Genomic DNA, 24,517 nt, shown 5'->3' on the forward strand with positions numbered 1-24,517 from the left:
AGTCCGGTTATTGTTTTGGTGAAGCAGTTCTCCGTGAAATGATCAGCACATACTCTCGTGTTTTCAGTAATCTGTCGAACGTGCACATTAGCGTCACTACAGCTACCAGTGTGGTCTATGATAAAATCTCAACCAAACGGCAGCTAACATCTACCACCACACATGTACAGTTATATTAATTAAACGTGTTTGGCCATTACAATTAGTCAGAGAGTGGCTGGTAAGTTTAGGGCACTTGCCTAAGCTGTATATCAAGTGAACCCCCACATTTTCAGCGCATTTTACAAGATATGAAACTAGTTAGCCATCGTCATTATCTACCGCTAGTTGTTGTAGCTCACGTTAACGTTAGTCCCCGGACTTGAATATCTTACCTGAAAATGTGGACCAATGTCTCTTCTTATTTTCACAATCCACTCGCGGCGTATTTTAGGATTCACTGGAAACCGATGGAACGTTTTATTCCGACATGAATCCCTCCGTTTGTAAGAATTACAATTGGGCACGCAGCAGTACCATGACATGGTGTTTCCAGGTCATAGACAGTTCCAGGTCCGTGTCAGTACACGATCCGTACCGCCTGCCAGATCCGTTCTGCGCATGTGCATAATCTCGCGCATGCGCAGAAGTTCAACGTCTTTTACGATGGTTTACGACACTACATGATCGGTTCTACGCTTGCGCGATTGTCAGTATTACCTATCCAGAGAACGAGAATGTATAATAAGTCAAGTTAACATTGTTTGTAGCAGTAATAAAGTTCTAATAGTTAAATGTACATGTTTTAAGGAACCAACGGAAATGTATGGAGGCTACCCACATAGCAAAGAAGGTCGAATCAACGTTGATTGGTCAGGGTTGCGTTTCCTAGCTGCTAACTAAGTTAGCATCTTAGCTGGTTGCAATGCAATTTCCGCATTGCCAACCAACTAACAGGTTAGCAACTATTAGGGAAACGGTTTGTCAGACGACCGAAATTCAACGATGAATCAACGGCATGAAAACGTGAAGAACGTAAAAAAATATTTGTAACTTCTACAGACCAAAACCCTGGATGAGATGTACGAAACAGCTTTCTAGTTTACACTTAAGCTAGGTTACACAATTGACAGCTCTCATTAGCCTACATGCCATCTCCTCACGCTAACTGTTAAGTCTTTGTTTTCACATATAACATTGTTATACTTTAATAATGAAATAGGAACTGATCTGGGAACTGGATACTTTCATTTAGTGGCCCATAACGTTTGCATGCATGCACGCACGACACCTGCGTAAGCGTTTCAGGAGGCAACACTGCATCAAAACGAGAGCACACATTAAAATTCACACATGGAATGATCAAATCAGTCATTCCTTTACTGTGAACTTGCTAGCCTACGTATTTGCCTGTGTAAATAACTCGACTGAATCAAAGACAGAATTGCAAAGATGAGTATGGTCACCTACATTTAGATGTATGCTATTACAACCATGAATAAATGCATTGAGAGAATGAGCCCTATAGGAGGAGAGAGGGGGGGAGGGCAACAAGTAAACTAACTTGCTGTGTTGAGACAAGAACATGGACTCAATGACCGTTTATCAATATCATTTTATTGCATGCATAAATAACAAATCCTTCAAGGCCATAGAGCATGAGTGTTCATCCTTTTGAAGATGCTCTGCAACTTCTGACTTACCACACTAATAGGCTACAAGAGACTATTCACCGTTCAATATTTTTTTTTAACTACATAAGTACGATCTTATATAAATAACACTTAATTTTAATTCATGTAACATGAAAAAATACATCAGGTATTGTATGCAATTTCAAGCCCATAACATTTTCTAATGTTTTCACAACTATAACATTAAGCAAACAGCTCACGATTGCTGCCCATTGCATGAGTACACTGCAACTGCAAAGCTGGCCTGGGCCGTTGTGCACATGTTATTGGCTTACTGTACACATTAGCACACTACCAGAAGTTGGGATTGAAGTCTGTCCCCCCTGTGCAAAGCAAGACGTCATTGCCTCAAACCTGGCACATCCCTCAACGTTCGCTGGGTTTAACACCTAAACCCATTAATTTAGTGGAAATAAATCAAATAAAGCCACAGCAAAATGATCTGGCCCCTGCTACAAAGGTACGGAGTGAAGGGGTTGTCAGTAACCTTTATTGTCCAGTGTCACTTCCCCTTCCTTGTAGACTTTGCAGAGAGATTGCAAAGAAATCTTAATGAAATAGGAAGCACATGTCAGTTGGCATCTTTAATGAACTCCCAAACGTATGAGCCACAGTATATTCCATCACCTTATGGTGACATTCCTCTCGGGTCTGTCCTGAGTTATCATATTCAGCCTGTAGTAATCCCCTCTGATAACTATCCTCCCTTTGCATTGCCTCTCCAACCTTGTAGTTTCACCACTGTTCTGAGTCAGAAAGAGTTGGATTATTATAATGGCATTTCAGTGACACAATCAGACTCTGAACATATAGAGAGAGAAACAAGGAACCAAAATGACAGCAAACTTTGGCATCGTGTACGGTCTGAGCGCATTACATCAACTACCTTTAAAAGGGTGTGCTCAAGACGAGGTGACTTTGAGAGTCTCGCTGTCAACTTACAGAGGAATAAAAGACCAGTACAAACAAAAGCTTTGCAAAGAGGCATCACAATGGAGCCAGTGGCTGCACAGAAATACACTTCAATCACTGGAAACAGTATCCTGCCATGTGGATTTGTGATTAACCCTGCCGCTCCTCACTTAGGCGCAACCCCAGATAGGAGAGTGATTGACCAATCTGAGGACTGCCCTTATGGCCTCTTGGAAATTAAGTGTCCGGATAAATATGCCTGTGTAGATTGTCCTTACCTCACACAAGATCTAGATGCCAATTTATCATTGAAAGAGGGCCACGAGTATGGTTTTCAAATGCTTGGACAAATGGGTCTCACTGGGGCAACCTGGTGTGACTTCTTTGTCATGTCTCACACTGACTTTCACTTAGAGAGACTGTATTTTGATGCAAACATGTGGGCGGATGTGAAGCAGAAACTAGACTGCTTCTATTTCCAACACTTCTTACCAGCTCTTTTGAAGTGAAGAAGATGTAGTTTAGTGCAGCAAGTGTTATTTTCAGGCTTGACTAATCAGTTCATCTTTCCTATTTGTACCACATTTTACACAACCTTTTGTGATTTATACAAATATGTAAGTAAAGAGCTGTTTGTACTTCATTATAAACGTCTGCTATGTTTTTTTCCACAAAACAAAATGTTACTACTCTACTGTAAATGAAAATACAAACACAAAGTCTTACCTTCTTTCTGCACATTTATTAATTCATTTAGGTGTAAGCATTTAAAAACATTTCATACAAAGTGACTTTAACGTCAACATATACAGTGCAGTACAGTGCGATGCACTATTGAATAACAAGTTATAAAAATAACATAAAATTGTAACATACAGTAACTTGAGCCCTGTTAAACATATGTACATGAATGAGACCAAGAATGAGACTAATGGCACGATTAGAATAATGGGCCCTGAAAAGTTGTGAGCAGGGCACACACCTTCCATACTTGGTTTATAGACCCCATAGTGGTCATGGGTAATGTTCTGTCAAAGATATGGTATTCTTTAATTCTTCTAATAGCCCTTTCAACGTGAATCCTAAGACGAGCGATTTCCTGAGTCTTTGCCACCTGCTCTGTAGTAAGCTGTCTGTCAGACCTTAGGAATGGTGGTATTACTAGACTGACATTCATGGCAGACAATAGGTCTGCAATAGGGAAGCCTTTGTCTACCATCACCTCGTCCCCTTCCTCCAGCAAAGAGAGAATGCCTGAAGACTTAGTGATTTCTTTGTCTGATATTGACCCTGTGTACAAGTCACTAATGAATGTTACTGCACCATATGGGCTTATGCCAACTAAAGACTTAAGTGTGGTGGTTCCTTTGTAATGGGAATATGTTTCAGAATTTAGTACTTTTGAGCTGGGCCTTTGGACATGCAATTCTGTGCAGTCTAAGATTATTCTGGTACGTGGGAAAGTATTTTTGAAGGACTGAGGCATGAGTTCATTTACCGTCTGTCGTGAGGGCCAAATAGGAATAGATCCCAATGTGTAGTAGAGGAAATTTGTCCAAGTGATGCAAATTCTACTGACAGTTGTTTGAGATACATTAAAACGGGTAGCAAGGTCCTGCACTAAAAAACCCTGCCTCAAGCGGCACAAGAAGAGAAAGAACTGATCAATAAGAGGTAGGCTTTGCTCTTGAAATCCCTTTCTAATGATGGGCTGATCTGCTTGTTTTAGTCTTTTTGCTTGACTCCAACCTACCATGTTCTCAGCCGTAGGTTTCAAAGCCATAAAAACAGCCATGAGAGTCAGATAGTCTTTAAATCCTGTGTAGAACATAATTAGCCTGTCATCACATTGGAATCGTTCAAGAAAGAACCGGTTATTTCTTAGTTTCTCAAGCTCCTCCTCTTTTGATGCGATGGTCTTGCGTGCCTCTTGAAGCTGTTCCTCCAGTGGCAGGGGTCTTTGGTCGTAATCATGATCTGCATGTGGTAAACTTGTCTCCACGGTGCTGAAAAAAGTGCAAAGAAAAACAATGTTGCAATGTTGTAGCCGTCTGAGTAGTGTATTATGTCTTTTCACCTAACTGAGCAGTGTTAAAGCTTAGTAAACAAACATATGGATTACCTGTATGTAGATGTCAGGTCATCATCAGGTATGTCCTCTACACATGTGATAGCATCTGCATCACTGAACAACAATAGATACATGATTTTCCTTACATCCGATGACATTTAACTGATAGTGACATGTTGGCAGGTTAACTGTTTAGTTAACAATTACCTTGAAAGATTTTTTTCATAAAGCCTAATAATTTGTAGAACTGAGTGAAGGAATTAAATAAAATTTCATAACTAAGAAACATGCTATTATTAATATTCTGCTGCCTGTCAGCTGACAATGTCTCAGTTAATAAGTTAAGTTTAAAGTTGTCTGGATAGATTTCAAAAGTGACATAAAAGGAAAAACAGAACAATCTCTCAATCTGCATTTAGCTTCAACATTAACATTAAGTGTTCCTGCTTGCCAGTCTTTAGTTTATCACGTTGTACTTTTAGTTAATGACACTTGGTGGGTGTATATGTACGTTACCTTGTTCTGCTCAGTTTCCTCCGGCCAGGCTTAGAGGACCATGCAAACAGAGTCGGTACAGTCCCTTCCTTAAGCTTCTTGAGTCCGGTTATTGTTTTGGTGAAGCAGTTCTCCGTGAAATGATCAGCACATACTCTCGTGTTTTCAGTAATCTGTCGAACGTGCACATTAGCGTCACTACAGCTACCAGTGTGGTCTATGATAAAATCTCAACCAAACGGCAGCTAACATCTACCACCACACATGTACAGTTATATTAATTAAACGTGTTTGGCCATTACAATTAGTCAGAGAGTGGCTGGTAAGTTTAGGGCACTTGCCTAAGCTGTATATCAAGTGAACCCCCACATTTTCAGCGCATTTTACAAGATATGAAACTAGTTAGCCATCGTCATTATCTACCGCTAGTTGTTGTAGCTCACGTTAACGTTAGTCCCCGGACTTGAATATCTTACCTGAAAATGTGGACCAATGTCTCTTCTTATTTTCACAATCCACTCGCGGCGTATTTTAGGATTCACTGGAAACCGATGGAACGTTTTATTCCGACATGAATCCCTCCGTTTGTAAGAATTACAATTGGGCACGCAGCAGTACCATGACATGGTGTTTCCAGGTCATAGACAGTTCCAGGTCCGTAAACAAATAGCGATATCTATCTACTTCCGGAGAAGTTACAAACCGAGCCTCGTTCTGGCGCCAATAGTGACGTAGGTGTCAAAAGCGAATGGGAAATTCAACCAAGCAGTGGAATAATTCCCGATAATGACTGGCGTTCCCTTACTTGACTTTATATGCAAACTCTAAACCTGTGAAGTAGTATTAACAGTGTATGGACGTGTTATACTTAACATCACACTGGTGTGACTAATCGATTTGTATATGAATGCAGGCATTTGATATCCTCATAAAATGTTTCAACAACTACATTGTATTAAAGTAATTACAGACTTAAAGCAAAATAACATTTAATTTAATTACAAGGCAGAATACAAGCATATACTGTAGTTTCATCAAAGCTTCAATGACAATGAACAAAATAATTTCAATTTATGATGCTTTCATTTATTGTTCATTTATTGCATACTAGATCTATCATGTGTGCTGGTTCCATGTCAGATACAGTTGTTATTAGACGTATTTGCGGCTACAGTGTGAATATGTTGTTAATCTTCTGGCCCTAAGAGTTGCCTAAGAGCATACTGTAACTTGCAGCTTGCCACTTCTTGTCAAAGGCCTTGTGTTTAAAAATGGAGTGATGCTGCCCTCTCCTGGCAATCATACAATGAGATTGCAGCTGAAGTCACAGAGGGCAGTATTGAGTCTTACTGGGAATAGAAAAGGCAAACTGACATCAAAATGTGAGACTGGGAGAAGTTACTATAAAACAAAACAAAACAAAACAAAATAAAGCAGTTATATAATAATTACAATAAAACATTGTAACACAGGTAACAAATGTGCCTCTAGTGCTATATAGCATTATAATGAGTAACACAACTTGATGTTTTTGTTATGAATATTTTTCTATCAATTATTGTCTTATTCAATAACTGTCAAATGTGATATTATGCAGTCACTGCTCTCATGGTTTGAATGAATGGAACGCTCACACTGGATAATTCAGTGCAAAATGAGGATTGATTTCGAGCAGTGTAAAGCCTGAGTGAAGATGTCCTGTCATGGAATACCTCTCATCCAATTACAAAATAAGAAATAGTTTGCCGGACCTAACTATTGTATAATGTGCCAGTGCCATGTTTTATATATCACAATATCAATGTCAATATGCAACTCTATGTTATTCCCATCCAAAATGTTTTACATCAGAATATATGCTCTTTTCAGCTTGTGTCTTCTGTTCGTCTGATGGCTTCTCTTCATTCTCTGGTTCCTCTTGCTGTGTCATTCTTTTTGAGAAGGCCAGAGAGGAGTACTGGACATCTTCATTTTGGATCTAGAATTACACACACAGAACACAGCATATAATGCTTAATTTCTGTTGAATCACACATTAATCATCAATATTACTAATGTATGTGTGTACATGTATTTTGTCTGCAATACCTGGTCCTCCTGCTGGTCACTGGCCTCCTCATCCATTGGTGGGGCACAACGTCTGAAAAGACTGAATCCTGTCGGAAAACCCCCAGTTTACACACAATATCCAGTATTCAATGTTTTCCATAATTGTGTATGTTTGATTATTATACGGCTCTTCACAATGCTAGTAGAACGCTCCATTGACTTGAATGGGATTTCCCAAAGTTCTAGCGGTAAGATATATTCATGTAATTACCGCTGCAAACATATAATTACCGCTGTCAATGACAACGGGTTTTGTGCTTCTGATACGTCTTTCATATCACTACGCAAGGACTGGAACTTCATTCAAACGTGAAAACAGACGGTTGATCAGCTGTGTTCTAAAGAATGTTTGATTCAAGTTCAGCAGCGTGTGTTGTTGCAAACTATTTGTTTCTCAGCAAATGTCACGATGAACGGTAACAAATAGGCTAGGTTATGTAGGCTAAAGTGATATCGTGAGGAGTTTATTATTTTGTTTTGGCAAGTAGCCGTATAATAAGCGGGATAATGTATAGAACGCCGGTCATTACTGTGAAAAAAAACCCCTTCAGGGCGGAACGGTTCGCCCTGTCAGGACTTATTTTCCCAGTAATGACCGGCGTTCTATACATTATACCTTACTTATTGACCGTGGAGGTCACTGATGAAGGGGGGTTAAATTAGAACGATTCTAAGGGCCCAGCACTGACACGGGCCCCCCAGAGAGCCCCCCACAATAATACTATATATTATCGGGGGGCCAAGAATTATTGTCTGTCATATGGCCCAAATTATCTAGCAGTGCCCCTATATGTCTAAGGCTTCCTATAATGTTTTTTTAAAAGGAAAACTCACATAAATCTCCCTTTCTCCAGGTCACAGAGTATTGTCAGTATACGGAAAAAAACAAAAAATTAAAACAATCGGTTTTATGTAGCTCGCGCTGACAGGCAGCAGCTAAGGCTGACAGGCAGCTACAGCGCTACACTCATGAGCATGGGCCTCACAAACATGGCCCCAGAGTGTACCGGAGTGTACCCCATTTCCGAAAATAGTTTGCATCATATGCAGTGTAAAAATATGAATATGAAAATCTCAACGAGATTTGCAAATCTCTTAAACCCATATTTAGTTGCAAAAAGAACACAGATAACATATCAATTATCAGTTGTTGAAACTCAAAAGTTTGACTATTGCAAAAAAAAAATGATTTCATTCATTTTAAATTTTATGCTGGCAACATGTCTCAAAAAAGGTTGGGACAGGGACAACAAAAGGCTGGAGTAGTTGTGTAAGTAATGCTAAAGAACACACAAAGAGAAACATTCCACAATCATTCCATCACCATGATTGGATATAAAAACAGCATCCCAGAGAGGCAGAGACTCAGAAATAAAGATGCGGGGGCATTCAATACCCTGTGTGAACCTGTGTGAGCATACTGTATAATGCAGCAATGTAAGACTGATTCTGAGAAATGTTCAATTGTGAAGAATTTCGGAACTTCATCAATATTTAGGTGCATAATATCATTGAAATATTCAGAAAATTCAGAGAAATATTTAGTAACAAGAGTCAAGGCTGAATATTGGATGGCTGTCATCTTTGAGGCCTCAGATGGCATTGTGTCAAAAACAGATCTATTTCAACCTCCCTCAGACCGTCACCACGGTCTACACCTTGAATGATGCCATCCTTCTACATTTTCTCGAGACCATTATATCAACAATGTCATGTGACTGACCTGGAGGCTGTCCCGCCGTAATATAATGCATTCAGGGACATGCCTTTTTCTCTTTGCCTTTCTCGCCTCAATTCTGAGACCGGTGAGTATGATTTCATTAGAAGCCAGTAATCCGCCACGTTATCGTGCAGGTGCCTTTGGTCCGATTCAAACTGGTTTTCCCTTTGATATTCGTTCTAGTGAGGCGTTTACTTTCGCCTTCACGGTAGAACGTTACCGGCGGCTTGTTGAATCAAGCTAGTGTAGCCGGTTTAATTGTTGACACATGTTGTGTTTCTCTCCGCGCTTTTTGATCTTACAAGCCGCGTGAATGATGCTTTGTTTAGAAAACAAAGGCTGATAATTGGCAGGGTGGTCAAGACTAACATTCGCCCTGTTAAGGATTTACACACAGGTGTGCAGGGATGGTAATCAGCCTAAATTCATTACGAAACGTAAGGGCTTTTGGAGTTGTATAGCTAAAGCAGTGTGTTCGCGCACAGTGAGTCTTTACTAGCTTACCGTGTGTTCATGCAGTAGGTTAGGAGAAAAGGCTTGTTCTCCAAGCGGTGCGTTCGCGCACAATCAATGGTCGTGCATGCACTTCTGGTCTTCCGACCTAAATCAACAGTATATGGGAAAAGATGTTCTCCTGTCTAAGCAGTGCGTTCGCGCACAGTTAGTCTTTCTGTTCCTCCAGCCTAAACGGCATGTTCACATGCAGTATGAGAAAAGTTGTTTTGTCTAAGCAGTGCATTCGTGCACAGTGAGTCTTTCGGTTTGCTGGCCTAAACAGCGCATTTGTGCGCAGTGGGTATACAGCTTGTTTTTCTGTCTGAGTAATGTGTTCGCGCATAGTAAGGATGCAGTGGGAGAAAAGTTTGTTATCCAATCTAAGGGGTGCATTGTCCCACCTTTGAAGGTTTAAGAATTTCTGACTAGCATAGTTTTAAAAATATTTAAGCTTCTATAACACACAATGATCTGGCCATTAAATAGCCTTAGTTGCTGAAATGGCCTTAAATTAAAAAAAAAAAAAAAAAACTAGCCTAAGCGGTGCATTGTGCACAGTGAGGCTTTCTGCTCATCCAGCCTAAACGGCGGTGTTCACAGGCAGTAGGAGGAGAGCTGTCCCCCTGCCTAAGCAGTGCGTTGGCGCACAGTAACCCTTTTCGGTCCTGCAGCTTAAAATAACTCAGGATACATGACATACAGCAGTAATAAAAAGGAAGCAGTGTGTTCGCGCACAGTAAGTCTCTCAGTTTACTGGCCTATACGGCGTGTTCGCACGCGGTGGGTTGCAGCTTGTCTTTCGTTTCTAGTCTGCTAACCTTAACATTTCCCAGTTTAAGCAGTGCTTTCGCGCACGGTAAGCCTTTTTGGTCCGGCGGCCTGAACCGTCGGCTCAAAAACAGCAGGAGTAAAGAAAGCAGTGTGTTCGCGCACAGTAAGTCTTTTTTGTTTACTGGGCAGTATGTATCACTGTCTGAGCAGTGTGTTCGCGCACAGTAAGTCTCTCAGTTTACTGGCCTATACGACGTGGTAGCGCGCGTTGGGTTGCAGCTTGTCTTCGGTTCTAGTCTGCTGACCTTAACATTTCCCAGTGTAAGCAGTGCGTTCGCGCACGATGAGCCTTTTTGGTCCTGCGGCCTAAACAGCCTTTTCAAATGCAGCAGGAGTAGCTAGAGCTGTGTGTTCTCGCATAGTAAGTCTCTCTGTTTACTAGCCTAAACAGGGCGTTTAGACGCAGTGGGGATGTTTGTCTGCCTAGGCAGTGTGTTCACGCATGGTGAGTGTTTCTGTTTTCTCAGCCTAAATGGCGTGCAGGCCAAGTGTTCACATGTAGTGGGAAGTCTTTGTTCTCCTGTCTAGCAGTACGTCCGAGTACTGAGAGTCTTTCTGTTCTCCCATCCTAGACGGTGTGTTCACATGTGGTGGGAGAAGATTCACTTTACTTCGTTTTCCAGCGTTAGGGCCCAAGCACCGGAGGTGCAAAGCCCTTTTGTTTGGTTAAATTACTATCTCCCTTAACTGTTGTGCGCAACTGGTGAGATTGTTGCTATATTCCCCTCGCACATCCGTGTGCAGGAGTGGACGTCTATTGCCCCTTTGTATGATCACATACAAGAGTGAAGGTGTGTGTGATGTAATTGTAATTGTAACTGTTCATATTTTTCCGTCAGGGTCTATACCCCCGTCCTTTACACTGTGCGCAGCTGTTAAATTGGTTGCTATGTTCCCCTCATACGTTTTGTGAGTGGAGGTTGTATTTCTCCCGTGTATGTACACATACATGAGTGGTGAGTTTATTTAACTTTGAGTTTACAATCTTTTAAAATAGTTAATTTTAACATGGGATTAGCCGGGATGACGAGGTGCAAGAAGTTCTGGTGTTCATCCAAACGCCATTGTTAGCTGTAATCAATGCAACAGGAAATAACTCATTTAAACACACGAGATGTGTGGTCTCATGATGACATGAAGTCGCATGACTGCGTGACAATCACACAATGGCAGTCACATGACCGCTGAAAAGAAGTCGCACGATGACATAAAGTCACATGACCGCCGGAAAGAAGTCACACAATGACCGTCACGTGGCTGCTGGGATGTAATCCATGTGGGATTAAGTTTACAATATTTTAATGTTACACTTAATATTCTAACATTAATACTCTAACATCTCCCGTAACCTCTGTTCTTGTGGGCCAGTGACTCAGTGTCAAATTACTGTGTGCAGCTGGGCTAGGTTATGTTAGAAACCATTTCACAGCAATGGTGCAGTGGTAAAAGGGTTCTGTTACCATCTGACAATACTATGGCACCAAATACTTGCTCCATTTGCGGCACAATCATGGACAGACAGGAAGTGTTAACCATGTTTGGGCAAAGTGCATCTCACAGAAGATGTGGAATGCCCATGTCCGGCTGGTATCGACCATTTGAGGAGTGTGGTCTGGCCTGGTTGAACATCCCCATGCAGTGACTGTTCCTCCTCCCACCTGTGATGGAGAGCAGGACAGTATCCATGATCGTCACTCACGCAGACAGCATTGTGTGCACTCCTATAGGTATAGGAGGAAAAGAGCCATAGAGGGCCGTAGCTTAACTCCCCCCCTCTAGGCAATTAGTAGGGAAAGAGGACATGCAGTTAAAGATTCCGGCCTCTATTTGGGGCCTGATTGACTGAGTGGCCAGGGGACGCTCACTCCCAAGGGCCAGCTCCATCCATGGCAGGTTAGGCAGCAGGAACTTTCCCTGTCCACCTGCCACCTTTCCAGGAACCACATATGGCTGATACAGAGTCCATATTCCTCTGTACACTGGCTCTCCGGATGTACTTAACTTTAGTTCCTTCCAGCTTCAGAGCTCTGGGTCTGCTAGTGACAATGTGTATAGTGAAGCCTGGGCTGAGACTGCTTTGGCTGTTTTGTTAGCAGCTATCAGAAAGTCTGGTAGCGCTAGTGGTCCAGACACCAAGAACTTGTTGGATGCTGCTGTCTACCCATTCCTAACTCACCCGTGATATTGGAAGGGCCATGTCCTCATATTGGCTAGGAGTCTTGTCGGGCTGGGGGCTGCTGCTGGCTGGCCCAGCTCTTTGGCCACTACGTTGCCACTCCCCCACCCATTGGAGTTTCCAATATCGGCCTCCATCTTGTTTTAGGGTCCCTATAACAGTAAGGGGCCTCAGTCCAGGCAAATGCTTTGGCAGAGGAAATAGCAACGCCATTTCAGAGGGGCGCCATTGTCACAGTAAAGTCTAAGCGAACAGCAGGCTGCCTTTTACTCAGCATATTTCCTTTTTTCCAAAACGGGAGGGGCGGGCTCAGACCCTTCTTAGTCCTCCGGCGCTTCAACATGTACATCAAATCTTACCCGTCAAAATACTAAGGAAGTGGTTCACCACTACCAACTTGCGATACACTTTTTGGGTACAGGTCATGTAGTACACAGACACTGTGCTGTACCATGTTCAGTCCCTCAGCTAAAACTCAACTGAAGGAAAGAAACCTTCAACCAATGTCTTTTAGGGCTCCACCTGAACCCACTCACAATGAGGGCCACTCTTACCCCTTAAAGGATAGCAAGAGTTCTGGCAGTCCTACATGGCATTTGCCTCAGCAAACATTAGATTCGATTGGCTTTTAGAGAATCCAGGGGATGATCTCTGCAGCAGTGATGGTGTTCCCACACAGTCTCTTCAGAGCCAGATCTCTGCAGCACTGGCTGACTGCCTCAAACCAGCGTTCATGGGAAAAACAGGCATGTTAAGATTCCACATGGGATGGTCATGTCTGCAAGCTCTGCCCCCATGACTGGGCAGCAGGATGTGTGTACAAGAACTTGGGCAGTCTAGTACATTTGTGTCAATAGATACCTCCCAGACAGGCTGGGGAGCAGTTTGAGAGGGCAGAACCGTGAGCCATGAACCGTCTCTGCGAGCCCCCATGGAACATGGGGCACATCAGTCTTCTGGAGCTGGGGGCAGTGCATTTCACCCTGAGGGCTCTCTTCTCTTGTATACAGGGCAAGCATGTCTTTATGCGGACAGACAGCTCTGCTGCTATGTACCATTATCAACCACAAAGCGGGCTTAAGGGCTCAGCGTGGCTGCTAAGTTACTCAGAAACCTCGGCTGTGGACATTTCCATGCCTGGCCTCACTCAAAGCAGTGCCAGAAGCTCGGAATCTCGAATTCCTGTCAAGCTGTCATCTGGTCCCGCTATCCTCAGCCCTTCTCAGGGTTAAAACTGACTGTAACTGAGCCCATGAGTATTGCCAAGCATTTCCAGCAGAGATGGGAATTGTTCTCCTCATGGTGGCAGGGCCTGGAGTTAGATCCAGTGACATCCAATGCTTGGTGCTACACTTTCTTCACTCCCTTTGGGATGTGGGAAAGGCAGCTGATCCAGTATCCTGCAGTCTATGCCTTGGGGTCCCATGGCACTGTAGAAGGTTTGTCTGTTGGAGAAGACCCTATGGGGTCGCAGTTCCTGAAAAAGCTGACTACCTGCATCCAGGCAGATTTTTGAGAGCTCAATCCTGCAACCTCCCCTGGGTGGTGAGGCCTTTGAGTGCAACCCCAGGTGGACCCCTGGGGCATCAAGTTTGTGTTGCATAAAACCTCATGTTTGGCCACCTGCAAAAATAAAACTGCATCTTTGGCCACATGCTCTGCCAAGATGGCAAGTGAGCTATGTGCACCCTCCATGAGTACTACATGCTTGAGGTGGAAACCATTATTCTTCCCTTAAGGGATGAACCCTCAGTCAGTTAACCATGTCATTGAACTGGAGCTATTTTGCCCTGAGCCAGCTTGCCAAGCTGAGGGGGCTCTTAATGCTCTATGCCCAGTCAAGTCATTGGGAGCTTGTGTTGATCACACGTGGCTGCGTTGACAGGCGCACACACAGCTTTCGGTGCTATGGGGGTAAGTTGCTGGTTCACCCAGTGTCTACACACCGTTTGACCCACCAATTGGTGGAGACAATTTTTCAGGCCTTCTCTGGGCAGTGTTTTCTAATCTCTTAAAGCCTGGCGGCTCATTCCACACGGAGTACGGCCGTCTCATGGGAACCATTGAAAGGGGTTGCTCTTGGTGGCATGTGCAGCGGCATCCTGGACTACTCCATGGATCCCTGCCAGACTTTAACGAGACAATGTGACATCCGCTACTATCGGCTCCACTGTTATGTTGGTGGCCGACCTGACTGGTGATGAGTAGTCTTCTGTCCTCGCGACACTGTTGGGACTAGTCATCCAAGGTGTAGACCGTGGTGACGGTCTAAGGGAGGTCGAAATAGATCGTAAGTTATGTCCATAACTATGGATCTATGAGACCGACCGATGACCGTCACCATCTCTTGTCGCTCGGAACGAGCTGAGGCGTTCCAGGCAAGAGAAAGAGGCATGTCCCTGAATGCATTATATTACGGCGGGACAGCCTCTAGGTCAGTCACATGACATTGTTGATATAATGGTCTCGAGAAAAGGTAGAAGGATGGCATCATTCAAGGTGTAGACCGTGGTGACGGTCATCGGTCGGTCTCATAGATCCATAGTTATGGACATAACTTACGATATGTTTCTGTAAAGAGAAGAGGGACTATACAACTTGTTATTAGTGCACGGTTCAAAAGCCAGCATCTACAGTATGATGATATGGGTGCATTAGTGATGGTATGGGTAGCTTGCACATCTTCAAAGGCACAGTTGAAAATGAATGATATGTACAGGGTTTGAGAAACATATGCTGTCATCCACAACAATTTTTCAGTGAAGATCTTTAATATTTCAAGAAAAATAAAGTGTCAAACTGCACTCTGCACATTACAACAGTATGGCTCCATAGCAGAAGACCGGTCACACTGGGTGCATCATAGAACAAAAAACACAATTACGAAGACCCCAAACTGTTGAGCAGCTAAAATCCTATATTTGTCAAGAATGGGTGAACATATACTTTTCAAAACTTGTCTCCTCAGTTACCAAACGTTTCCAGACTGTTGTTAAACGAAAAGGTGAAGCAAGAAAGCGGCAGACACAGGCCTTTTCCAACTTTTTTGAGATGTGCTGAAGGCACCAAATCAAAATGGATATGCTTTTTTCCAAAAAATAATACAATTTCTCTGTTTCAACAATTGATATGTTGTCTTCTCATTAAACGTTTTTCGATGTAATACAGGATTTACATAATGTGCAAATCATAGCATTCTGTTTTTATTTACATTTTACACAGCATCCCAACTTCTTTTCAGAAATGGTGTTGTCATCATTTAGTTTAGGTCTGTTTATTTCATTCACTACCCACAGACACACTTTTCTCTTACTTACTGTGGCAAAGTTGGATTAAACGCCTCTTTTTCCTGGTGCATATGCAGTAGATATTCAATATTACAGATAAGAGCAATGCTTCACTTAGACAGAATATCACAGGGATGTGTACGTTTTCCATTTGTCTGATCTGAATCAAACACAGCAAAACAAATATGAATGAATTACAACTGAAAAGGTAATTTGAATAAAAAACTTTAAACAAAATGGCATAAAACTCGTTTCCACCCGGCGCAAAGTTTAATTCCTTATTTTGCACGTTTATTTTTTTAAACAATGCGCCCAGGGGTGTGGCAATTAACAACTTAAAAATCCCCACTTTAATGTCAAAGTGAAAGCAGATTTCTACAAAGTAACAATAACTAAAAATATATAATGCAAAATAAGTGACTGCATAAATATTCACCCCTTAAGTCAGCATTAAGTAGATACAACTTTGGCCGCAATTAAAGCATGGAGTCTGTGGACAGGTCTAAATTAGGTTTGCACATCTGGATACTGCAATTTTACTCCATTTTTCTTTGCAAAACTGCTCAAGCTCTGCCAGGTTAGAAGGGGATCGGGTGTAAATTCAGCCACTCCAGAACATTCACCTTTTTGTCTTTAAAGCAACACCAAAGAACTTTCCCTCTGTCGCACGCATGCTATTTGTTTATCCAGCACCGGCTTTGCAAATAACGATGTCCACAGACAAGGTAGAATATGCTGCACGATTTATGAAAGTACGATCTATTGCGACATCAGATGCAAGTCAAATTTGTAGTTTCTTTTGTCTCATTCCATTGAACTACAGATCCGCTACCCGATCTGGCAAACTTACATAGTGCGGTTATAGCCGATAGAGGGGCGCAAAGCGAATGAAGAAGTGCCGTTCACCCTGTAACAAGTTGATGAACGACTGAAACGATTTTGGAAACATTATTTTAAGGTACAAAAAACTCTTTGGTGTTGCTTTAAACCATTTCCCTGTAGTTTTCGCTGTAGGCTTCATTGTCTCCTAGAAGGTTAAATATTTTCCCAAGTCGTAGTTCTCTTGCAGACTGAGTCAGATTGTCCTTCAGGATTTCCATATATTTTGCTAGCTGAATTTATTTTACTTTTACCTTTACAATCATTCCAGGGCGAGTGAGTGAGTTGGTGAGTTGCACAGTTTTGAAAACGAACGTTAAGGGTTGTTTTAGGACATGTTTGAGTAGCCTACAGTATGCCTGTTGGCAGCCACCCTGAGCAGTCAAAGGCGATTCAAAACGAGTCAGAAAAGACGAGACAGGACCAATCGTCAAAATTTCGGTGTCCACCACTCTAGTTCATCTAAAACAAACCAGAAAAGGGCCTTAAAGTGCTAAAAAACTGAATTTTCCTTTAAGAAATCATAAATCATAATGATGGACGCACTGTACCAAATGCTTTAGTTGATATGTTGTTCATACATGAGGTCATTAATGAGAGACTATGAACTCATGTCAACTCCTGATGATTCATAAGATATAAAGGAATGAAGTAATGTACAATTCATGAATTAATTCAGGCATGAATTCAGGATAATTTATGCACCCTTACCGTAAAGTGTTACTAATATTTTAATTAACATTACTTTGTAGAAATTTGCTTTCACTTTGACATTAAAGAGAGGATTTTGGTAAATTATTAATTATGATTGTAAAAAAGGCCAAATTAAATTGACAAAGATTCCATTTTTTAAAGCAATAACAGGGTAAATATCCAAGGGGGTGACCATGCACTGTACACACACACTGCAACAAAATAAATTCCAGCTGAAACTGTGATTTGAATATAAAACTTTTTTTTAAAATCTTTTTTAAATCTACCAAATGGTTTGCCATATGGATTTATATAAATTCTACTCTAAAACTACCTGGAATTGTGGGATTTTCATATACACTTCTTAAACCATTATGTCCTTGTTGACAAGATTGACTATTCTTGTCAAAGTGAAAATTCCACAGCCCCTGTCCAAACTACAGGTAGGACTGCAATGTAGAACATAGAATATTGGAGAAAAGGCAATTCTTACCTTTGCATGGGCTAGCAGTTGGATATAGAATAATGTTGCTTGAATTCATAACCAAACAAATGTATTCATAACCATAAGCACAATTAACTCGATGATCGGAGGTCAACATAGAGCATAAATGTTATACTAACGGATTGCTATATCGGGGGGGGGGGGGGGTTGTGGTGGAACGGACATGTGATATATGGTCAAAAGCTACAATATAAAAATAGACACATTTCCACTCAGAGCTTTCTCCAACAACCTTTTCTTAAAGTGCATTTAAGAATACACACAAACCCAAACACACACACACACACACACACACACACACACACACACACAAGCATGCATGCATACACATACACACTCTGCACACACCACATATAGAACAAATAACCTACTAAAAACCACGTGACCAGTTCAAAGTGGAATGTGAAGTAGCTCACCTGTTTCTAAGTTGGTCTGCTGTTTCATGCTGTGTTCCAACTCTTGTTGGACGTTTCCATTGTCCCTCTTTTGTACTATGCATTAGATTTCACAAAAACAAAACATATTATCCACAAATACTCGTTTCAAAAACACTCTATTAGCAAATATTAGTTATCGTATTATAAGTCACCAGAACAAAGCTTTTAGATGAACTTTTTTCCCAGGGTTTTTGTTTGCTATTGAATTATTGCTCATATTCCAAGCAAACTAAATTAAAAAGTGGTGAGAGCATCAATCATCTATTACCTTGATGTGCAGAAACATATTTATCGGAACGTCACATATTACCAACCGTCCCGTATTTCCAAACTCTTGTATGTGTCACTTAATATTCATTTCTATACAAACCAAGACGGCGGATTCCTAAAGACACGCAAGCACCCATGCCATAAGTGCATCTAAATTAGATATGTACCAAAAAATACATTTTACTGTGACTCGAAGAGCTGTAAACAGTGTTGTAAGGCTGCGTGTACAAATCCGCTTGGAGCTCCAGTGGAATTTTGATTTGCGACTAGAATTCTCGGGCTAACCGTTGATGTGCCGTGAGAAAGGTTGGGAATAGGCCTAGCACTAAACTCTGAGCGTGGTAAACAAAATTTCAGGCAGTAAAAGCCCCGGTATAAACCAAACTAGTTTTTGTTCAAATCTACACACCAATGGCTACTGAAAAATTTAAGGTTTATTCATCAAATGTTATTTTGAAGTATTAAAAAACATCGTTGTTTTAGAATTTTCGTACAAAATGGTTGGTAATTACGTTAACATATGTTAATTATCAGATATTTTATCAGATATGCAAATATTGTGGGCACAACTTTATCTTTATCATGATGATACATTTAACTAATCAGGACATTTTGTCATGATAAAAACAACAGACACTGGCTCAGTAAATTAATTCTACTTTTATTGTATTTTATGTAATACTTACATTTTTTAAGAGGATCAATCTGAAAATCTCCCTTTGAAAGTATTCACGTCTGTTAAATGATAAATGTGATTTAATAAAAATAATACTTACAGTAATCTTTATATTTATATTACTAAATTGAATTGAAAAGATCAAACCAGAAAACTGAGAGGCAGAAAAATCTAGGATGACCAAATGGGATTGGAGTAGGGATTTATTAAGACAAAGTCCCAATGCGGTGGGTCACTGCTGGACAATGACCAGGTCGTCGTCCTCGTAGTGCACTGGCCAGCCGTCTTCGCAGGCGATAGCGATGTAACGTGTGCTCTTGTGGCCGCGGTACTCGCACTTGGGGTAGCGCGCCCCGCCGCGGTGTGTGCAGCTGATGATAGGAAAGGGCTGGTTACTCTTGAAGAGGTTGCCATGGTAGTGTGTGCCCGCCTCGCCGCAGATGCGCTTCACCAGTTGTGCCGAGGCCTGGATGAAAGTGTTGGTCACCTTGCAGTCGTTGCTGTCGGTCTGAGTGATCTTGCGCGAGCGCATCTCTTTGTCGCAGATGTACTCGTTCATGTTGCCGTTGATGTGTTGGGTGACAAACTTTTGGTAGCGCTGCTTGACCGCTGCAGACTGGCTGTGGGCACACAGGGAGGCAGACAGGAGAAGCCCCAGGGCAAACAGCAACCTCTGGGACGTCATCGTGGCGGCTAAAAAAAATCAGGAAGACCAAAATCGCACTTCAGAAATTCAATTTAAGCTTAGTTTCAGTTTGAGTCATTTTGGTTCTTTGACATTAAGTCTTTGAAACCATCTCAGAAAACTCATCAAGAAACTTCTCTGGGCCCAAGGCCTGAAACCCCTTAGATCACAGTGACGCGGCAAAGCTCTTTTAAACAGAGAGAAGCCTAAACAGAGAGAACCTTAGCAAACTCGTTTCAAACAGAAGATAAGCCCTGATGCTGAAGCTTAGGACACTGCACCAGTTGTTGACTATCTATATCAAAACAATGTCACAAACCATAAAGTTGAAAATACTATATCTAAAATGGGAAAAGTAAACCATAGATTGATCTACAAACATTTTGTTTTTTAAAAAATACTCTGTACTCTGTCTGAACTGTAGGTGTCTTCTTCTTGGTGATATTCAGGTTTTGATGCCACTCACCTGGGGGAGATAACTGCAGTCCAATACTTACAAGTTAGTATTGCCCTGATTTGGCTTGAAGTAGTTGACAGTTTTATGCACTTCTGTTTCTACTGTAGACTGTGTGCAGTGGATACTCTCTGCCTCTGATGCAATGCATCTGGACTTTGAATGCACAAAGCCCTTGTAGAGTAAACACTGCAACCAGGTACAGCTGCAAGCAACACTCTGAGGACATCAAGGAGCTTTAGCACCACCCTGTGGTAAAATTAGGTTAAATAAAAGAAAAAAAAAATTATTTGATATACAATAGATGGATAGAGCTCTCCGTGACATGTCCTCACCTCGTGATTTGACATATCTTTGCCTTGATTCTTCAGTTTGAAATAAAAATGCATCTAAATGTGAACCCAAATACAGCCATGGCGAGGTCGTGGAGTTCACTTATGGTCTGTTGTTTCTGTTTGTTCACCTGATAACCAGCCAGACTGAAGTAGGTTGGTCACCTCAGATGCACTAAAGAGTAAATATTCTCTCCTGCAGTGAAGCATTTTATTGGCCACTAGATGTCACCATGCAATCTTCCTTCTCCATAATCTTAGGACTCTTTAGGTGAATACGCACCAAAATACATAATGCTCACAATGTTTGTGCATAAACATAATGCAAAATATACTAATTTTGTTAATCTGTGTGTGTGTGATTGTATATATGTGTGTGATTGTGTATGTGTGTGTGATTGTTTATGTGTGTGTGTGTGTGTGTGTGTGTGTGTGTGTGATTGTGTATGTGTGTGTGTGTGTGCGCACACACATGCATATGTTCATAATGCACAGTGCTCCCATAGTTAGTTACACAGCACAGAACCATGCCTTTGATAAGAAATCCAGTGCTTGTCAAATTATTATTATCATTATCAAGTCCTACTTCTACCCATATGAGATTACACAAGAGCATAATTGTGTAAGGACATATTCATCCTCTCAGGAACACCACTAATATTTGCTACTCTTACTAAAGTGTAACAGCCGAGGCCAAGTGGAAGACAAACTATTCCCAAGACCTCAATTACAGAGAAAAATGAAGAAAGTGCTCAAACAAAGACAGAACAACTACTGTAAACGGAGAGCATTAGCACCAAAGACAGCTAATACTACAAGCCCCTCATCACCACCTTACTCAATAGCTCCATTTACAAAGCCCTGTTAGACAATGACAGGTGCGTGTTGCCTGAAGCAACTCAAAATGGCAAGACTAGTCCAGAGGGACTGAATTCCTGTGCAAAAAGTAAGGCAAAAAGTAGCTCCTACCTTGCAGAAAGAGGATCAACTAAACATAACGGGTGTATCAGTTTTAACTTTTATGACTCACAAAGTATTTACTGTAAGCGCTAAAGTATTGGAGAGCCTAGAAGTAGTCGAGAGGGAATGCATTTCAGGATTCTCTCCAAATCTCGACAAAGGTAGCAGGGCACTAGCTCACCCACACAACCACCCACCATCATCCAACCAACTCTGCTGCTGGTGATTGATTCACTTTGAGATTCAGCTGTGTCTTAAAAAAACAAAAAGACTTAGATTTTACTTTTTAATTAATCTGCTTCTGCTGTGTTCTTAGAGTTATGAAAGGGGCAGTTTGAGGCTTTCATTTTATTGTCTATTTTAATGTAATGGCCTGAGAAGAATCATTCTGAAGATGGTGAATACACTCAAGCTAAGCTACCCAATTATTAATTTGGCAGAAGCTTTCAATTATTGCAGTATTCCAGTATTATTAGAGTTGTAAAGCAACATATTTATACTAATCCAAATGACTATGCCTCTCACCATTGACAAAGTAGTTACATTTATAATGACACTTTAGTCTTAGCAGCGACTGACACTAATGTTTTTTCTATTTTATCTGACATTATTCACTTTTGTAGAGGGGAAAAAATGGATAGACAGTATACAAAAGCCAGCATTATGCGAAAAACAGTGTCAGAAGACACACAGCCAACAAACAAACTGTTTGAATATTTCAAAAGGACGCCCCAGCCCTGCCTCATTAAAACCTTCCTCTACGAGACTCTTTTCCTGAAGTGATATAAAGAGAGAAAAAAAAAGTGTCCGCTTTTGCTGTCAGATGGCACCCTACACCACCCGGCTCGTCTGCCTATGAAAGTAAGAGTTTCCCCCAGGGAGTATTGACAAGGCTGCATTGTCCGGCCTAATTGCGGAACCCATTAGCGATCTCACATTCGCCCGATGTGCTGACAGGGCAGACTCTAACAGCCAAGCCTAATTGTTCCTTCTCATGTTTTTTGTGCCACTGTTTTTATCTTTTCCACTGTACTGTACTCTCTCACTGTGATTTAATTCCTGCTATCGCATTAAGGAGATGTGAGAAGTGACAGACAGAGGAAAAGACTCATAAGAAGAGGGGGGGGGGGGCAGTGGATTGATTGACTGGACTGATTACAGGACTGATTCTTTCTTCAAAGGAGGGCAGTATGACAGGGCTGTAGTTTAAAGGTGCGATTTGTAGGATTGTTAACGAACGTTCTGTAGGCCAAAATCAAAACACTGGTGAAGGTTCTCAAGACTACCAGACGCGAGCCTGTTCTGGGTTGCCAGATGTAATGAAGACTTAGCTAACGTTAGTTGACCTGCAGCTGCTTTAACGTTTCTCCAACCATGACCCAGCTACACATTACGGAAACAGTGAAAACAAAAAATACCCTCTAACCAACGTAACATATTTAGCTGAAGTTAGCGATGCAGATGAAGTTTAGCATAGGCTACCTGTTGTGGAGAAATATGGCCAGCTCTGCGTCAGACTTGATATTCTTAGTTTGACGAAGACGTCACCATCTCAGGAAGCTCCTCCGATGTTAATTTGTTTCTTGTTTTAATTTAGGAAATTTGCCTCTTGTAGGCGTTCATGACTACAACTGACAGCTGTTGACAGTTGGCCTTTGCTAATTTGGCAACCCAAATAGGAGGACGCGCTATCCCATTATTAATACGCTATTCTAGAATTAATCGTTCAAAACATAAATGAAAATTCCAAGAGATTCCGCCCCGTAACTGATTTTTTTCATGGGTTTTACGGGGTTTCACGGGTTAGAGTAATGTTGTCAAATAAGCCATTACTTCAATTCATCGTGTTTCCTCACTCTCTGACAACATATGGTGATCATTTTTGGAATGGTTACAGTTTATTTTCCATTATTTCCTACATACTGGACCTTTAAGCCCTACACTGTTGAACATTTGAGTTTGCAAACACATTGCGGGTCCAGGACTCGTTGGTTTTGGTGTCACAAACGAAAGAAGGTTTGCGCCACCACAGAATGTACTGTACAGTGCAGAATGTACTGGCACATTTTTGGCAAGAGATTGAAAGAGAAATTACAAACTACTGTAGAAAGGTAATCATCTGTGTTTGCAGGAGAGACTGGCCCCTCTAACAATCCCTGATAGTTCACATTCACTTATAGTCATTATACTAGTGAAGCCACTCAACAGTAGGGGTTTGAATGGCCCAGGTAGCCCCTAATTGAGATGGTGCCACTTAGCCAGTACATACACACACACACACACACACACACACACATACTGAATGGACCAGGCTTTTTTTCTTTCCAGCACATAAAGTACAAACTGGATCCATCCATCACCTGGTGTGCACCTGTGGTCCTGCGCTAGAGCCATGCAAGAAATCTTTTGAAATGACCTTCCATCTGGCCGTAGCCATATTTCACACACTCTCTTTTTTATCTGTATAAATATATAAATATATATTTTTGCATATGTTTTTTTCCTTATCTACTCATTAGATTTAGAGAATAGCATTTCCGCAAGGATCCTTTTTTGTGTTCCCTAATAGTGCACCCATTACCCTCTTAACATTTGACATTGTATTTCAGCCTGACAGACTAAATGGTGCACACACTCATTATAGCATTACAGAGCAAAATGTTTCACACTGATGAATGGGGAAATGCGCCACAATTAAAAGAGGCCATCCATGCAGAAATAAGCTATTATGACATGCAGCTTACTTTCACCCTTCTAACCTCCTGTAATGTTTTAAACAGCCTTGTGTATATTATCTATAAAGGTAAAAAAATTGTTCGTCAAGGACCAACAAATACAGAGAAGGACGGACAGATTT

At 41.5% G+C, this 24,517-nt stretch overlaps 1 protein-coding gene and 1 long non-coding RNA gene across 2 annotated transcripts; both read right to left on the minus strand.

Moving 5' to 3' along the window:
* Positions 1 to 6,161: 6,161 nt before the first annotated feature.
* LOC143126291 (uncharacterized) lies at positions 6,162 to 17,972 on the minus strand. Its single transcript, XR_012987445.1, has 4 exons — positions 17,835 to 17,972; positions 15,800 to 15,929; positions 7,240 to 7,307; positions 6,162 to 7,129 (listed from the first exon to the last, which is right to left on the minus strand). It is a non-coding gene; the product is annotated as an uncharacterized LOC143126291 (long non-coding RNA).
* Positions 17,973 to 19,461: 1,489 nt separating this feature from the next.
* On the minus strand, positions 19,462 to 19,906 carry LOC143126294 (ribonuclease-like 3). The gene has a single exon (XM_076288187.1). The coding sequence runs from the start codon at positions 19,786 to 19,788 to the stop codon at positions 19,462 to 19,464; it is 327 nt and encodes a 108-aa protein (XP_076144302.1). The 5' UTR covers positions 19,789 to 19,906.
* Between the last annotated feature and the right edge of the window lie 4,611 nt (positions 19,907 to 24,517).

This window comes from Alosa pseudoharengus, unplaced genomic scaffold (assembly GCF_046254945.1).
Source record: "Alosa pseudoharengus isolate Yale_2024_CS ecotype anadromous, Long Island Sound unplaced genomic scaffold, YU_APseudo_1.1 YU_APseudo_1.1_scf_16, whole genome shotgun sequence".
In the NCBI taxonomy this organism is placed as follows: domain Eukaryota; kingdom Metazoa; phylum Chordata; class Actinopteri; order Clupeiformes; family Clupeidae; genus Alosa; species Alosa pseudoharengus.